The 15,417-nt window shown below is 42.9% G+C and overlaps 1 protein-coding gene across 5 annotated transcripts in view; it reads right to left on the reverse strand.

Moving 5' to 3' along the window:
• The window catches only part of FARP1 (FERM, ARH/RhoGEF and pleckstrin domain protein 1), a 217,377-nt gene that overhangs the window by 171,340 nt on the left and 30,620 nt on the right, over positions 1-15,417 (reverse strand). For 4 of the 5 annotated variants that reach the window (XM_086771262.1, XM_086771254.1, XM_086771235.1 and 1 more), the window contains one exon: positions 834-1,029. In XM_086771262.1, coding sequence (XP_086627388.1) covers positions 834-1,004 — 171 coding nt within the window. In that variant the 5' untranslated portion in view covers positions 1,005-1,029. The remainder of the gene's footprint in view (positions 1-833; positions 1,030-15,417) is intronic. The other variant, XM_086771247.1, reaches the window with a different exon arrangement.

Consider the following 15,417-nt stretch of genomic DNA (forward strand, 5'->3'; position numbering starts at 1 on the left):
GTAACAAAGGATGAAATCTGAACTCAGGTTTCCAGTTTCCTATTCACTGAACCCTGAGGACTTTGAAAAATATACATTCCAGTACACTTTCATAACAGCAACAGTGTTCAACAACCTGACGTGTTAATTACGTAAGCATGGCATGTTGAAATCATTACTCGTTACTAACAGCTAGATAACGTAAAATGGAATTGGTCTTTGTATCAAAACCAATTCAAACTAATTCTTCTGATCACACACACACAAAAGCAGCAGTAACTCTGTTTCCTTGGCAAGCACAAGCCTAGATTAATTTCAGTGAGGTCAGAGAAACTTTAGATGAGATTGCTTTATTTCCTTGCACTCAACATGTGTGTGAGCACTTGTTGTCTGTAAGAGTGATATAAGCTAGTGAAAACTTTGACGATTTCAAGTGACTATCCCAAGGACTTGCCAGAGAAAAATAAAAATTTAAAAAAAAAAAAAATCTGTATAGATCTATGCTTTACTGGATCAAGACAAAACAGCACCAAGGAAATACATCAACTGTTCAGAAAGTAGAGGAAACCACTGATGTAATATTTGAAGAAAAAAAACACCAAGGACTTTCACCTCTTCTGAAGCTGTTCAAATAGAAACGGAATAATAACTGTAATTTACAGTTCACTTCACTGTTTAAGGTTATTCTATTGCACCATCATCTACTTAATACTGATATAACAGCCATTTTCTCCACAACATGAATTCATTAGCCAAAGAAACACAGTTGAAATAAAAAGATAACTAGTTTGAAAACATTAGGATTTAGAAACGCCTGAATAATCTTTAAGCCACCCGAACCTCCACATCCTTACCGGAACGTCAAAAGTTTCTTGTGTGTCATCCAGCATCTGAATTTTGATGGAGACGAGTTTTCCTGGAGGCGTCATAGGTGGCTTCTGTCCGTGCTCCAAGGTACTGATCCCAGCATTTTCCTGGACTCCTAACCGGGATCCTGCGGTTGGTCTTTGCTCTGTTTCACCCATGTTTAGAGAAACACGTTTCTTCTATCTGATAAAAGAATAAGGGCAAAGAAGACCATATCACTTATATAAATAAGAGTTGTTGCACATAAGCATTATGGTATATATAATTACAGCTAATAAACCGTACGGCCATTAACAAAGTAATAACCGTTCTGATTTTTTTTTTTAAATGTCTCATACGAAGACAAGAAAACCAGGCAAACTTTATACTTTTCAAAATACACCGGCTAATCAGCTCCTGGGGACAAGGCTGATAGAATGGCTACAATATTGCACAACGGGAAAATATTCCTCTTCTCCTGCAAAAGGAAACAAGACCACATTGGAAACAGAACACGACAGAACCCAAATTTCAAGGAATTATACTGATTTTTATGCACTTATGAATCGGGCTTTAGCAGCCACAGCCAGGGCTTTTAGAGAAGGGAGGATGGTGAGGAGAGGTGGGACCACTCACCACTTGCTGACCGTCATCCCCTCTTGGCTGTATCAGTACTTCCTCCTTCGGGCCTTCCAGCCTTCTCTGGCCTTTTTGCAGCTGCCACCTTGCTTAAGGGTCCGCAAAGCAGGGAAGTCAAAGGGGTACAAGATGACCCCAATTAGATGGCCTAAATATTTTGCTTCCTTCGGGGACAACAGCTGCTCTAGAACCTGGAGCTCGGCCTGATCCCACTGATGGGCCAAGGACTATGAGGAAGTGTTACTGGGAAGTCCAGTAGAAGCTGGAGCAGAAACACTGGTTGGAAAAAGAAAGGGAAATCTGATTTCCCACAGAGGCCTCTGAGCAGGAGGGGAACACCAAGGAACGCACCTTCCCTGCTGTGCTAGGGGAAGGCTACATCCGCACCACTCGCTGAACGTGGATGTCTGCTACATACCTACGGAAAGCAACCTCGGAAACTGGCTTGCTAATTTTGTTTCTGTGCAGCTTTCACATCACGCTACACAGCACACTTCTGCAAAATAATTATTCTATCCTAAAAAGGGAGCAGAGCTACAACAGTGATTCAGTGTGGTTTTTCATTAACTGGCACAACTTTGAACCTTCTTTTTTAACTCAAGGACCATTAGTTTTACTTGTCAAATGCTACACATCATACCAGAATTTTACTTCACTTTTTTCCCCTTGCCTTTTGACACACTAGCTGAGTTTCTGATGAGACCCACTGCTATTGTCTATTTATCTTTCTTGGTAATTGCATTTCCATTCTGCATGACTTTTATATGCTGATCAATGACCATTAAAAAAAACGTGTAGCACAGAGAAATAATGGAAATGTAACTTTCCAGTTGAACAAAGGCACAAGAAGAGTACTGCCAATCATTGTCTGGCTTTTACTCTGAGGTTACAAATCCTGAGAAGCCTATGGGAAAACAGGAAGCACAAGACAGCCTATGTATTAGTGAATGCATCATCCGTTCTACAGTACAGTGTAAAGAAGAGTGCTGTGTAATAAGATACTAGTTCCCTCCGCAGGGACTGAATAAAAACAGTCCTGTCTTTGGCAGGATATACTAATTACTACACATCGCTCTTCTGTGTCCCGACTAGTTTGTTCCCACAGATTTATTTACACAGCAGTGGCTTGGAGGAAAAAATTTAAAACACATCACTTTCATTCAAAGAAAGAAAAAAATCCAAGTGTTAACTGAGAAGGAAAGGAATGAAAAATTAGGGATCGTGGCCTTTTATGTATCAGCTCAACAGGCACAAATGAGGGAGAACAAAAAAACTGCAGACAAAACTGCAGGTTCATTTTGCAATGAAACAGCACTATCCTACCCAACGGGGCTGGAGGTACCAGGGAAACCTATCCAAGTGCATGCCAAATACTACTGAGAGGCAAGTTTTTCCTCAATTTGCATTGTAATCTAAAATGTAAAAGGAATAATTTAAAAGAATAAAATCAATTTAATTGCATTAAATAAAAATCTTTTTATGAGACAAGAACTGCCAACAAAAAAGTTGCAGTTGGAAGCAGGCATTCCAGAAGCAAAGACACCAAGCTCTATATAGCAAGACTCCAGGGCTATTTACAAATAAATCTGATTTTCATGTGTGTGAAGTACAGCAGGACATTTAAAAGGTAACACATGCACCCTGTCTGGAAGTGCCACTGGACACAAAAATACTGGTCCACATCCTTATTAATTCAAAAGCTGTTTTAAGCGCTCTTCTGAAGTCACCATACACCCCAGACAGCACGAACACAGCAGAAAGGATTTCCAAAATTGCAGTGTTACCACCATAGTTTTTGGCTAGGTATAGACATATCTGTTCCTCCCATTAAACCCTAAACATAGGAATCAATTGAGTCAGTGCAAGTGATACCATTAAATAATCAATGCAAGGAAATATTGCAGAGTTTGAACCTTTCCAAAAATATTCTTGTAACTAGATGATCTAGTGGCCCCCACACACATTCAGACAGGCCAATAAACTTCATGAAACAAGGAAAAAAGATCCAAATTTAGGAGCCAAAAAAAAATCAAGGAGGAAAGGTACAAGCCAAACCACTCCATATATACAGCTGAGAAGTTTATTATTATTAACAGTTAGCAATATAGAAACTCTTGTTTTATATATATATAGAGAGAAGGATTCCATTACACACACACACACTTCCCTTTGGAAGCAAAGATCTCAGAAGTATTGGCCACCCTGCTCACATGCATCTGCTACTCACAAAATTAAAGCAGACCTTTCCTTTTTAAATCTATATGTATTTCTAAACATCTGCATGCTGCACTGGATTATTTAAGGCTTTTTCTGTATGACACCAGTGTCACTATGGTGCTGCCATCACTTCATAGTAACTTTACTGTGCCTTTATGTAAGGGGCCTTAAAATTATCACAATTAACCTCTAAAATAATGCAGCACACCAGTCAAGCTACATACCTTTCTCTAAATCACTCTGATCTCGAAGACAGTGAAGTAAGGTCACAGAACGCAACAGAAGAGTATTAAGCAAATACTGAGCAAACCTGGGAGGATTAGGATACTTAACATCTGTCACGATGAGGAGAAGGATCAGGTTTGGACAGAGGATGGGGAAATTTAAAGACACTCTAGTAGAAAGATGACGTTGATGAACTGGGAACGGTATTAATGGAGAAGAAAAAGCAGCGGCCACCAGACTCCAACACACACAGCTCTAAGCAAGATATAAGTGGAGGCAGACAACCAATACAGGAGCAAAGAGAGTGGCAGATAAAAAGGACTCGTCTGAACTCTGAATATGAAGAGTTTCTGCCTGCTCTTTTTGACAGCTGATGAAACCCAGGGCCAAAATTGCATCTATGGTTTCTGCTGCAGATTGGCTGGGTGTCAGTGCCCCTCTCAGTAGCGCTGCAGCGTCTACAAAGATGGAGAAAGACTGCTGCAGAGAGCTAACCTGCATCCCAACCTGTGCTAGGAGAGAAGTCACCTGAGACAGCTGAGCTGCCCAAGGAGGAGCCTTGGACCCTCCTGCTCCTTCCCCGCCTGATGTCGTGCAATGACTCTCAGCCCCTTCAGACCCTTTGCTGAGACAACGAACCTCGCTAACCCAAAATCAAACAACTCTGTGTTCATTCTTCACTGGGTTGGCAAACTAAATCAGCTCTCAGCAGGCTTGCAACCTAAGGCTGAGGGGAAACTAAGCCCAGCCACTGCTGGCAGGCCACCAGACCAACTCTAGCCATCTCACCTAATTCTACCTAAAACATCTGGAAGGCACAAAAAGCTACAACTGCCATTAGATAATTAGTAAACATGTTTTTGTCCTAATCACACGATAACAATCCCTTTACATGGATACTAAATGCTTAGATGAAAATTTAAAGATCCATATATACTTATGCAGTAGCTAGACAAAAGCCACAACGTGGTTCAGCATAAAGCCATTTTGGTTCTCAGTGTTCAAAACAGGTGCATTTTATAGCACTGGAAAGGTTCAGGCCAATTAAAATTTCCATGTATTTTTCCTCAGCAGGATGAGAACGTAAACTGACTTAGCCTAAAGAGAGTGAGGAGTATAAACAGCAATTTTTAATTTTTTTTTTTTGGTGGGGAGGAGAGGGGTGGTAATAAAGGATTACAAAAATTACAAAATACTAAGGAAAAGAGAAGCAATAAGCCACATTAGAAATGTCAGCAGAGCTTGTGTTGGAACAGCTGCTGATCTGATCTGCTAACTACACTCTTCTAGATGAGGCAATGAGGTTTGGATATTTGATGCAAGAGGTTACCAAAGCCTGTTACAGGAGGAGAGTGGTACCAAGTATCCAGGCCTCTTCCACTTCTGCTGTTTTGCTTAATCACATTTTAACAGCACAAAACAGAAGGCAGCACTGTTTACTATACTCCTTTCAAAGGTGGGGAAGCCTGAGGCACAGTGGGATGACGTGACCGGCCTGTAAAGTCACTGAGCAGACCAGCCGCAGAGTTAAAGCTGTGGTCAAGGCCTCTCGGATGCTGGTCCAACACTGTCTCCCAAATCATACCGCAATGAAATATTTGAAAGGGATTAAAGTAATCAATATAACACCAGATGAGGCGACTCAAACTGACTCAATGGCTTATAAACCATCAGCAAGAACTAGGAAGGCACCAGAGGACTAGAAAGGAACAAATTCAATCCAGATCTCCCAATTATAATGAACGTGAAGCAGCAAGGAGAACTGGTCCTTCCAGGCAAACTGCTCACACGTGCTTTTAAGTTTCAGCTTCTTGTAAAACTTTTGAAAAAGCCTCAGCTGTGGAGAGGACTACAGTGAATACTGCCAGCTAACACTCCTGTCAAGTACTCTTCTTCAGCTCTAAGCACTTTCATATTTACAGAAAAACATAAAACTTGGCAAACGGGAGTAAGTCTAAGGAAGCATAATAAATAAGTCATAAGGAAAAGACAGAATAATATGCACAGGTCACACGTGGAGGGCTCAGAGAGAGCAGCTGTGGCACCGTCAGGGTGAAGATGTCACCTCTCTCTGAGGCCCAATCCACCCCTGCACCAGACATTTATGCTCCAAAGCAGAGGGAGCAGGAGATGTCTGCACCCCAGCCGCTCCAGAGGCTCATTTATCAACCAAGATCACCTCTCATATGATATGCCCATCCTTCATATTTCCTTTTCCCTCCCCATGGACAACAGCAAAGTAGGCGTGAATGTATGGCCCTGCCAAAAGCACACAGCAGATCTGTACACCTTCAGTGAGGGAAAATTCTGTACCCGCAGCATAAATTGTCAATTAAGCTGCATTTTCATTAATATACCAGAATGATCATAAACATGAAATAAGAGAGCAAGTTTCTTGAACCTATATTAAAAAATAATAATAAAATAACAAACCAAATTCAGTCTGAAATGACGAGGAGCAAAGGGCCACTACAGCTCAAGTTTGTATACTTTGTGAAGCATCATCCCAGTTAATTTCCACAAGACCATGGCAGACTGGTACAAAGCAAATACTGCAATTACAAAATTTCAAGCTATTCATCTAAACAATACTAAGACAATTTCTTTGCTAAACCCCACAATTTTGAAAGTTGCGATGAGTCAACGCAAAAGAAAGAAACCATCCCCAGCACGTGCTCAGCAGAGAGTGAAAAGTCAGCCTGCAAGGCAGCAGACACGATGCACACAGCTAGCCACCTGTCGTGGTTTTGTTAGTGAGGGGGGGCCTAAGGTGGCAGCTTCTGTAGGAAACTGCTAGAAGTCGCTCCCCTTTGTTCAGTGGACTCGGCCGGGCCTAGGGCGGACCTGCTGCTGGCCAAGGCCGAGCCGATTGGTAGCAGAATGTCTCGTGATAACGCCTCTGCGATAACGTATTTAAGAAGGGGAAAACAAAAAAAGAGAGAAGAGAAGATGTGAAGAAGCTGAGGGGGGGCAGAGGCGCAGAGGGGGAGGCGCAGGCCTCATGGGCCTTGCAGGCCTCACCCTCTGGCCTCTTGCCAGGCAGCCGACGGGGCCCGACTCGGTCCAGCCCGGCTGCAAGAAGTGGAAAGGAGATGAGAAGTGAATAAGATGTAAAAAAAGATCCTGAGAGACATCTACCAGCCTGTTGTGAGGAACGGCTGCAGACGCCAAGGTCAGTTCAGAAGGAGGGGGAGGAGTAATGCGGCTCCTGGCCAAGATTCCCCTGCAGCCAGTGGTGATGACCATGGTGGAGCAGGTTGTCCCCCTGCAGCCCATGGAGGTCCACGGAGGAGCAGAGATCCACCTGGAGCCCGTGAAGGACCCCGTACTGGGGGAGGTGGATGCCTGAAAGCGGCTGTGGCCCGTGGAGGGCCCGCTGGGACAGCTGTTCTGAAGGGACTGAACTCCGTGGAAGAGATGACCCACGCCGGAGCAGTTTCACGAAGGACTGTGGCCCGTGGGAGGGACCCCACGATGGAGCAGGGGAGGAATGTGAGTTCTTCCCCCGACCATGAAGAAGCGGCGTAAAACAACGTATGATGAACTGACTGCAACCCCCATTCCCTCTTCCCCCCTGTGCCGCTCAGGAGGGGAAGGTAGTAGAGATAATGTTAAGCTTGGGAAGAGGGAGGGGTGGAGGGAGGTTATCTTGTTCTCTGTCTCATTCTCCTGCTGTTTGTAGTAATAAATGAATAGTGTTCCCCAAGTCGAGTCTGTTTTGCCTGTGATGGTAACTTTAAGGATTTCTCCCTGTCCTTATCTCAAACCTCGAGCCGTTTTTCCTTATATTATCTCTCCCTGTTCTCTCGGAAGGTGGGGGGAGTGAGAGAGAGACTGCGTAGTCTGGTCCTGATCAGGGCTGAACTACGAGACCACCGCAGCAATAAATGGGAAATTTTTAAGTCATGTTACACAAAATAAGTGGATCAGCCCTGTTCCAGGCAAAAAACAATAACTATAACTTTTCTTGAGCGGGAGTCACCACATACCATGGGGTACCACTGTGCAGGAATACTTAGAGGTGATGGATTTATCCTTTTCATAAATACAAAACAAATAAGTGCTGTAGGAAGCAGAAGTCTGCAGCAGAGAAGGGGGCTTTTTTTTTTTTTGAAAGCTTTAAAGTCACCATCATCTTACAAGTCTTTGGCAGTTTCTCATGGGAGAATATAAAAGATTTCTTGGAAAAATCTTCTCTTTAAAGTCTGATTTTCTTAAGGAACTATCAAAACCCACAAACAGCTGCCTCACACAACGTTCATGCTTCACACTCTTTCGCACAGAATCTCATACACCTTTGAAATTACACAAAGGTTCTTACAAAGAAAAACATACATTAGAAATCTGACATAAGTCCAGAATTTTTTCATTAGGCTAATGGACCAGCATTTTTGTGGAAGAAATGTGACACCAAAAGCTCTTAATAGAAAAATAGCTGAAGCTTGAAGGGCAGTAGTGCAAGGGTGCTGGCTGTCTGCTCCTCTCCTTGCACACAGCAGATGAAGCTTGGTTGCTCAGCCCCTAATGGAAACGCTGCAACTGAAGGCAGTTTATGGATCTGTGTTCAGACTCCTGGCTGCACTTTCTGCTCACATCCGCAATATTCAGATAGAGAAGGAAGTATTATAAAAAGCCAATTCTTCTGTACCATTAGGTTGTCTTCTGGAATTTAAAAAAAAAAAAAAAAAAAGAAAAAAGAAAAAAGAAAAGAAAAAAAAGGAAACCTTAACTGACAGCTGCTTCATTAAGTCAGAAGTAGGGAGGCTCTAGGTGAGGTGTGGCCAAGAAGACGAGCATTAGAGGCTCATGTCTAGTGCCCTGTACAGTCAACGGAGAACAGGATGGAGGGGGAGCTCCTTAACTGGGCTTAATTTATAAAGAGAGATTTATTTTTTCTTTTTCCTGTCCCTAAAGACACAGAAAATTAACCTCTCAAAACCTGCCTGCCCAAGAAAACACCATGGCTGTCTACTTTATGCAAGTCTTGGAACCAGGTACTTCCTCATTAGGCAGACTTCCTAAAATTTACAGCAATAAGAAATGCCCTCAATTAAGGCAGAGTATCCACAACAGAATACAATTCATCACCTGTCATGAAAACAAAGATAGCTGACAAAGTTGCCCATCTTGGTCAGACTCCAAAAACCTCTAAATCACGCTGTCTTATCCCTTGACTCAGTTTCTATGGTATGGTCACAGAATCACGGAATCTTTAAGGTTGGAAAAGACCTCCAAGATCATCAAGTCCAACCACCGACCTAACACCACCATCCCCACTAAACCATGTCCTGAAGTGCCACATCTACACGTTCTTTGAACGCCTCCAGGGATGTGACTCCACCACTTCCCTGAGCAGCCTGTTGCAGTGCCTGATCACTCTTTCAGTAAAGAAGTGATTCCTAACATCCAACCTAAACCTCCCCTGCTGCAACATACTCAGATTTGTAAGAATTCGGTACACTTAGTTGTTAACACCAACCTACCTAAAATAGGAAACCAATGTCAAATTCAGGGACCTAAACAGTAACACATACCTTTACAAACTCACCTATAATGTAGCCTGCAATCCAGAATAATAAACGTTTACGTATATACAGGACAAAAACCCACCTCTTGCAAGCCTCGCCGTGCAGCATTCAGAGTGTTCGCATTCATTACTGCTTCTACCTTTAGGGCCATTCAGCTTCCAACTGGAGCTCATTTATCTTCATTGCATTCAGGTCCTAAAGCTGTTTGAAATTCTGTGCCGCTAGCAGCTGTCCCAGATTCCAAATCTTCTGCCAGATGTCAGCAAAGAGCAGTCCCATCCCGCACAGATCTGATGTGTACTATCTTTTTTCCTCAACCACACACCTGTCAGTAGATCTATCAACAAGTGCAGTAATAGATTTCTGTATGCTTTTGCAATCGCCTCTGTGAAAAACCTCATCCCTTAAGCATAAATACAGATTGTTCTGCAAATCAAGCCAATCTAGTCAACAATTTTTTTTTTCAAACCCACAAAATTAAAATTACTCTTGACGACTGCCAGTGATATTAAACAAGATAGTAAACATATTGATTCACTGTGTGCTATGTTTTCCAGACAACCCTGCATTAGAAACCTACTGCAAGCAAGGAATATTTCTTTTTCCTCCCTGCATCTCACAGAAGCAAGCAAAGCCATTGTATATACATATGTAAGTGAGTAATTAAGTGAAGCCCTCATATCCTCACCCTCTCAAAGGAACCCCTCAGAAGCCTCTTCATAGATTTTATTCTTGGGACTGGTTGTGACCATTGCCCAATCTCTAGGGATTTGTCTTCCCTGTTTATTCTTCACTGCCCCTTCGTGGAATCCTTGTACCGTGATCAACGCTATTTACTTAGAATCAGGAATGCCAATATCCTGTTCAAACCAACACAGCCTAAAGTTTTCTCTTCAGGTTTTAAATCAGCCGCCTTGAAGGTAGTGCACAAACAGGTAATTCTGGCTATACCTGGAAGGAAAATTAGTGTCTCATCTGCTAAGCCAAGAGGATAATTAGCTCCAATTGCTCAGTTAGTTACTCGCTCCCAACAACTGTGTTTTCCCTTCAAACCCAAAGGCACAGTCTGAGCAAAATGGGGAGCACCTGGAGCCATGAATCCCTTAATAGCCCAGAGGGAGATACTTCTATACAAACACTCCATTTGTTATTAGACACATTAAAATTTGAATTAAATATTGCCCACTTGCTTTGCATTTATTGTAACACCATTTAACTACCATGTATGTGTTTATAACTTAATTGTACATGAAGTTCAACACAGTGTTTTAATTTGAAAATAATTTCCTGCCACTTTACTTTCCTAATTGAACAGATCACACCTTTTCTATAAAATTTCTGCTTTATCTCAAGGCTGGAGGAGGATATTTCTTCTTTACTGTGAAACTCACAAACTGCTTTCTGAGACATTTTTTCAAACTGTTGTCAGAACTGCCTCCATAAGAAATTATACTTAGGAAGAATTCGCAAGCTACTGGTATCATATACTTATATTCAATTTCATTGACACTCCTTCCATCTTGCATAACCTGTTTCTGCCAATTCTGTTACTAACACCTATGAGAAAGTAAAACTTAGCATGCTTGCACAAGTGACAAAATGCAATTTAAAATAAAATCCCTGGAGAAAAAAAAAAATTAGGAGTGAAGAGTGCATGAAATACAGGTTGAAGTCACCCAGCTAGATCTCTACTGATGATAAAACGTGTTACAGAAGTGACAAAGTACGTTATCATTTTACGAAGACCTAAAGCATTTTAAAGTTGAGATATAAAAGCATCATCACGTGTGCAAAAAGCTGTTTCACATTATGGACAGAAAGACTGCAGAAGCTTTATTGCCACATGGTAAACACTAGAAACTTATATAAGGAGCGTTCAAGAAAACCTCTCTTTCTTCTGTTTCCAGCCAGCACAGAGTTTCTTGATCAACTGGGTCATAACCTGAGCCCACAATTTGTCACTGGAAAACACAAGCAAAGTGGGTAAGAACTTAAAGCAGTTTAGCGGTTCAATAATAGTACAAAATCACTCCTGAAGCCACTAAAAGCATTTTCCAAAACCCTTTCATGCCATCACTCTGCATAAATAAAGCTGCTGCACCAGCTGGAGTGCTCTGGGCTCATTCACCCATACAACACCTCACGCGAAAGCCAAGCCGAATGTGCTTATAGTAGAAGAAAGTAATCTGATTTCCTTCCAGATTTAACAGAATTCTGAAAAGGATCCAGCAACTGATTTCCAGCCTCAAGCACAACATAGACGTTTTCCATGAAATAGAAACATGCCAAAAGAATAAATAACACACTACATTAATACTACCATTCAGCAGTTGCAGGAAAATCTGATACAGTCCTTTTTTTTTTGAGAAATAAAACAGCTTGGGGGAAATGCTATTGCTCCGAACCAAGTATGAGTATATAGTAGAGGTATTTACAAGGCCTAAATGCAGGCTGGCTCCTCCAGAGAGCTGTCAGGCACCAGAGCGTAATTCGGGTGCCCAGTGGCCCTTCGGAGGAGCTTCTCCCTTCCTTGAGCACGCGGACTTCTGCTAGAAAACCAAAATGCAGCAGTCAGCATGCCAAGACCCCTTTCTCTCTCCTGGTGAGAAACCAGTTACGATTTATTGTGTTGATGGTGTGTTGCACAAGTTCGGAGCCGAAGCTCGTGAGCTTGCCACCGTGCACACTGCACTGCACAAAAGGGGTACCCAGTGGCTCAAAACCACGGAGGACAACGACATCAGTGTTCAGCATTATGCACCCAGGGAAAATGCCTATCCAAACATGTTAAATTGAAGCCATAACGGCCTTGCCTGCTTTCCTTTCTGCCCAAAGCTTGTGATCAGACTCCCACAAAATTATTACATAGGTCTTCCACCAGGAAAAACATATTTATGGTCACAGTTGTATGCTCAGCATACAACCCACTATAAAAACAGAAAAAAAAATCCTGCAATTTAAAATATTCAAATATCTGTTCCCAAAAGAGACTTTTTATCGAGCAGTTTTACAAACTTATATAATTGATTATACAATGATTTTTTTTTAATTAAGTCTTTCACTAGAAGCCTTTATTATGCTTGACTAAAGAAATATCACAGTTGGCAATGACAGCTTCCAGTAAGAAATGCTCGTACCATCAAGAAAAAAAACCAAACCTGCTTTACGTACTGCTGTTTAGAAAACAGCATAGACTCCTTGGCATCCCGGTGGAGCTATAACGAGTCATAAGGTGTGATTGTATAATACCCAGATTCAAATATCCTGTAGTGTTTTAAAATGATGTCTTTATTCTTCCTTCAAAAATTATTTTTAAAATTATAGCAAAACTTTCAAACTTGCTTAAGTTTCTATCTCATTTCTCTTTGTCCGAATACTAAAAGATCCCTGGAGAAACTCCACCTGTGCTGAACAGCACGGTCTAGACAGTCTGCCCGTTCGTCTGACGACAGCTCTCCCGATCTTTCAAGACACACTACTTCTCTGTCCTTAGATAATTGATAACACTGCTTTTATTCTGTGAACAGCTATCTCACAGAGATACTCTGAGACAGAGATACAGATATACTGCTGCCACAGGTAAGTCCTCATTTTATGGCTGGCTAAAATATAAGCATTATATTTGCTGCATGAAGACAGACTAGGGTTTGTTTTCATACAAGACAGATTTATACCAGAAAAGCTCTATTAGCTGCTGTTATGTCTGCAGAATAAACTGCTTTTCCCATCATAACTTACTTCACAATGAAATCTGGCGTAAATTACTCCAATGCACAGCACAATTACTGCAAGCTCTAGAAGCTGTACCCAGAGAAGGGCCTGCCTGCTCAACCACCCCATCATCCCTTCATTAACAAACCTGTTTCAGTGCTGATTACATCCCCATGGCTTCTGTTACATTTCAAAACAAATTACTCACCTGCTTATAAGTGTGAAAAAGCATTATCTGTGGAATCTGTACTTTTTACTACTGAAGGGGACAGTGGGAAGCATCAGTTCTCCTCTTCTGCCCGCTTCCTTGCGGAGTTTGCAAGGAGAGAAAGCAGAAATTCTGCCAAAGCAGCTGACTGGTCTGCATCGATCTCCTCAAAATATCATCAGAAGTAACACTCTGAAGGAGTTTCTACAATCCCAGCAGGACGGAGAGGCATAAGACTCAGCTCCTTCTTTAAAATTAAGACTTCAAGCAGTAGAAGTTGTCAGCGAAAGATCAAGCAGAAAGAGGGACACAGTAAATAATACATTTCAAATCACTCAAAGTGATTTTTGACAGGTCCTCTCACTAAATACAAGGCTCCCAAGAAAGCAGCTCGGCAAAGCGCACCGCTGCGCCACACATACAGGGAGACCGGGTATTAGATTGCTCTTCCCTTGGAGAACATCCTATACTCCTCATATTCCCTCCTTGGCTCCTGAGTCTCAAGTAACCTTAGGTTATGCTGAACACGGAAAGCAGCTTTTATACCCGTATCCGGTAGTGGTATACAGCTTATCCGTGGCAAGCAAAGACCTCTAACGAGTAAATGACTAGTATCTCCCAGGAGCTTTTCCTTGCTGAGCACGCTTGAATTTAGCACACTTTCCCAATGGCAACCCAACGTCTTCCCGCAGAGCAGGCGAGCACACGCCAGCCTGGGAACAGAGAAGCCCCAGACGCCTTTCATTTCCATGGCTGCCCAAACTGGAGCAGGTCCAGGCCCTGGAGAAGAGAGGAGAGGAGGGAGCCCATCTTTCCTGCGCTGGCCACGGCGAGGCTGCCAGCAGCCAGGCAGCGAGGAAGCAGAAGGCGTGCATCTGGAGCGCAGCGGGGATGGGTGCCAGACCCGAGGGAGGTGAAGGAGCAGACTGGACCCGGGCCCAAAACAGGAGGGGGAGAGAGCGTGAAACGGGCAGGGAAGGGAGCCAGGGATCCCCAGGCAGCGCAGAAAACAAGGCAGGAAAAGGGAAAAAGGAGACTGCATGCAAGAGAAAAACTGGACAGGGACGGGGAAGAGGGGCCAGGACAGGCAAGGTCTCTGACAAAGAGTCTGGAAGGAAGGAGAAACAGCAGGTTAAAGACAAGAGAGTAAGAAGCCAACAACTGGAGCCAGGCCCCCAAAAGCGCAAAAGGATTGTCAGGAAGGGCAAAGCAAACGAGACAGAGTAAAAAAAGTGCTCTAGGACTAACTTCATTTCCTTCCAGAGCTGGGATCTGAAGTCAGCAGTCCCGTCCTGCATGCGCGCAGCAACTCAAGGGCCTGCCTCTCTTGTCACGGAGAGCTGCACGGAGGAGCGCGACGGTCTGCCGCCGCCGCCACTCACGGCACTCGCTCTACTGCCAGAAATCGCCAGCGAGAGTGTAAATTTTACAGCTGCTATAGGAGCTTCCTTTTTCAAACAGAACAGATTTTCATTTTTTTTTTCTTTAAATAAGAGAAAATCACGCACCTTACAGGAAAAGTTAAGAAATAGGAGTTGTGTTAAAGCATATGATCAAACTGCAAAATTGCCACTTCCTATTCTTGCACACCCCAACGTTCACCGATTTCCCTCCTCGGTCCTGCCAAAGACCACTCTGCCTCCTTCACCGCACAAGGGAGCACACCCTGTTACTTATGGGGAAGGCACTCAGGATTTATTTTCTCTACCCTGTTCTACCCTTAAGGCTTATTAACTACTTGTACTCTGCTGTTAAGAGAGAATTAACTATCTTCCGGTGCTTTCTGTACAGCAGGCTGATCTCCTCTCTCAAAAAGTACTTACTCTCACTTCACAATGCACTTGTGAGCGGAGGTAGCATCACGTTATCCTTACTTCCTATATGCGGAATTACAGACGGAAAACCAAGTTCCTCAAGACACATAGATATTGGCTCCACTGGGAGTTTGGAGTCTAAATCCATTTATTGATCCAGGTCAAATAGACTGAAGTCCAAAGCAAACCCACTGAAACTGAGACTCTTCGTGGCAACTCACTCTTCAAGTATTTCACATCCCGCAGCTTT

Source organism: Chlamydotis macqueenii, chromosome 1 (genome assembly GCF_036417535.1).
Source record: "Chlamydotis macqueenii isolate bChlMac1 chromosome 1, bChlMac1.mat, whole genome shotgun sequence".
NCBI lineage: Eukaryota > Metazoa > Chordata > Aves > Otidiformes > Otididae > Chlamydotis > Chlamydotis macqueenii.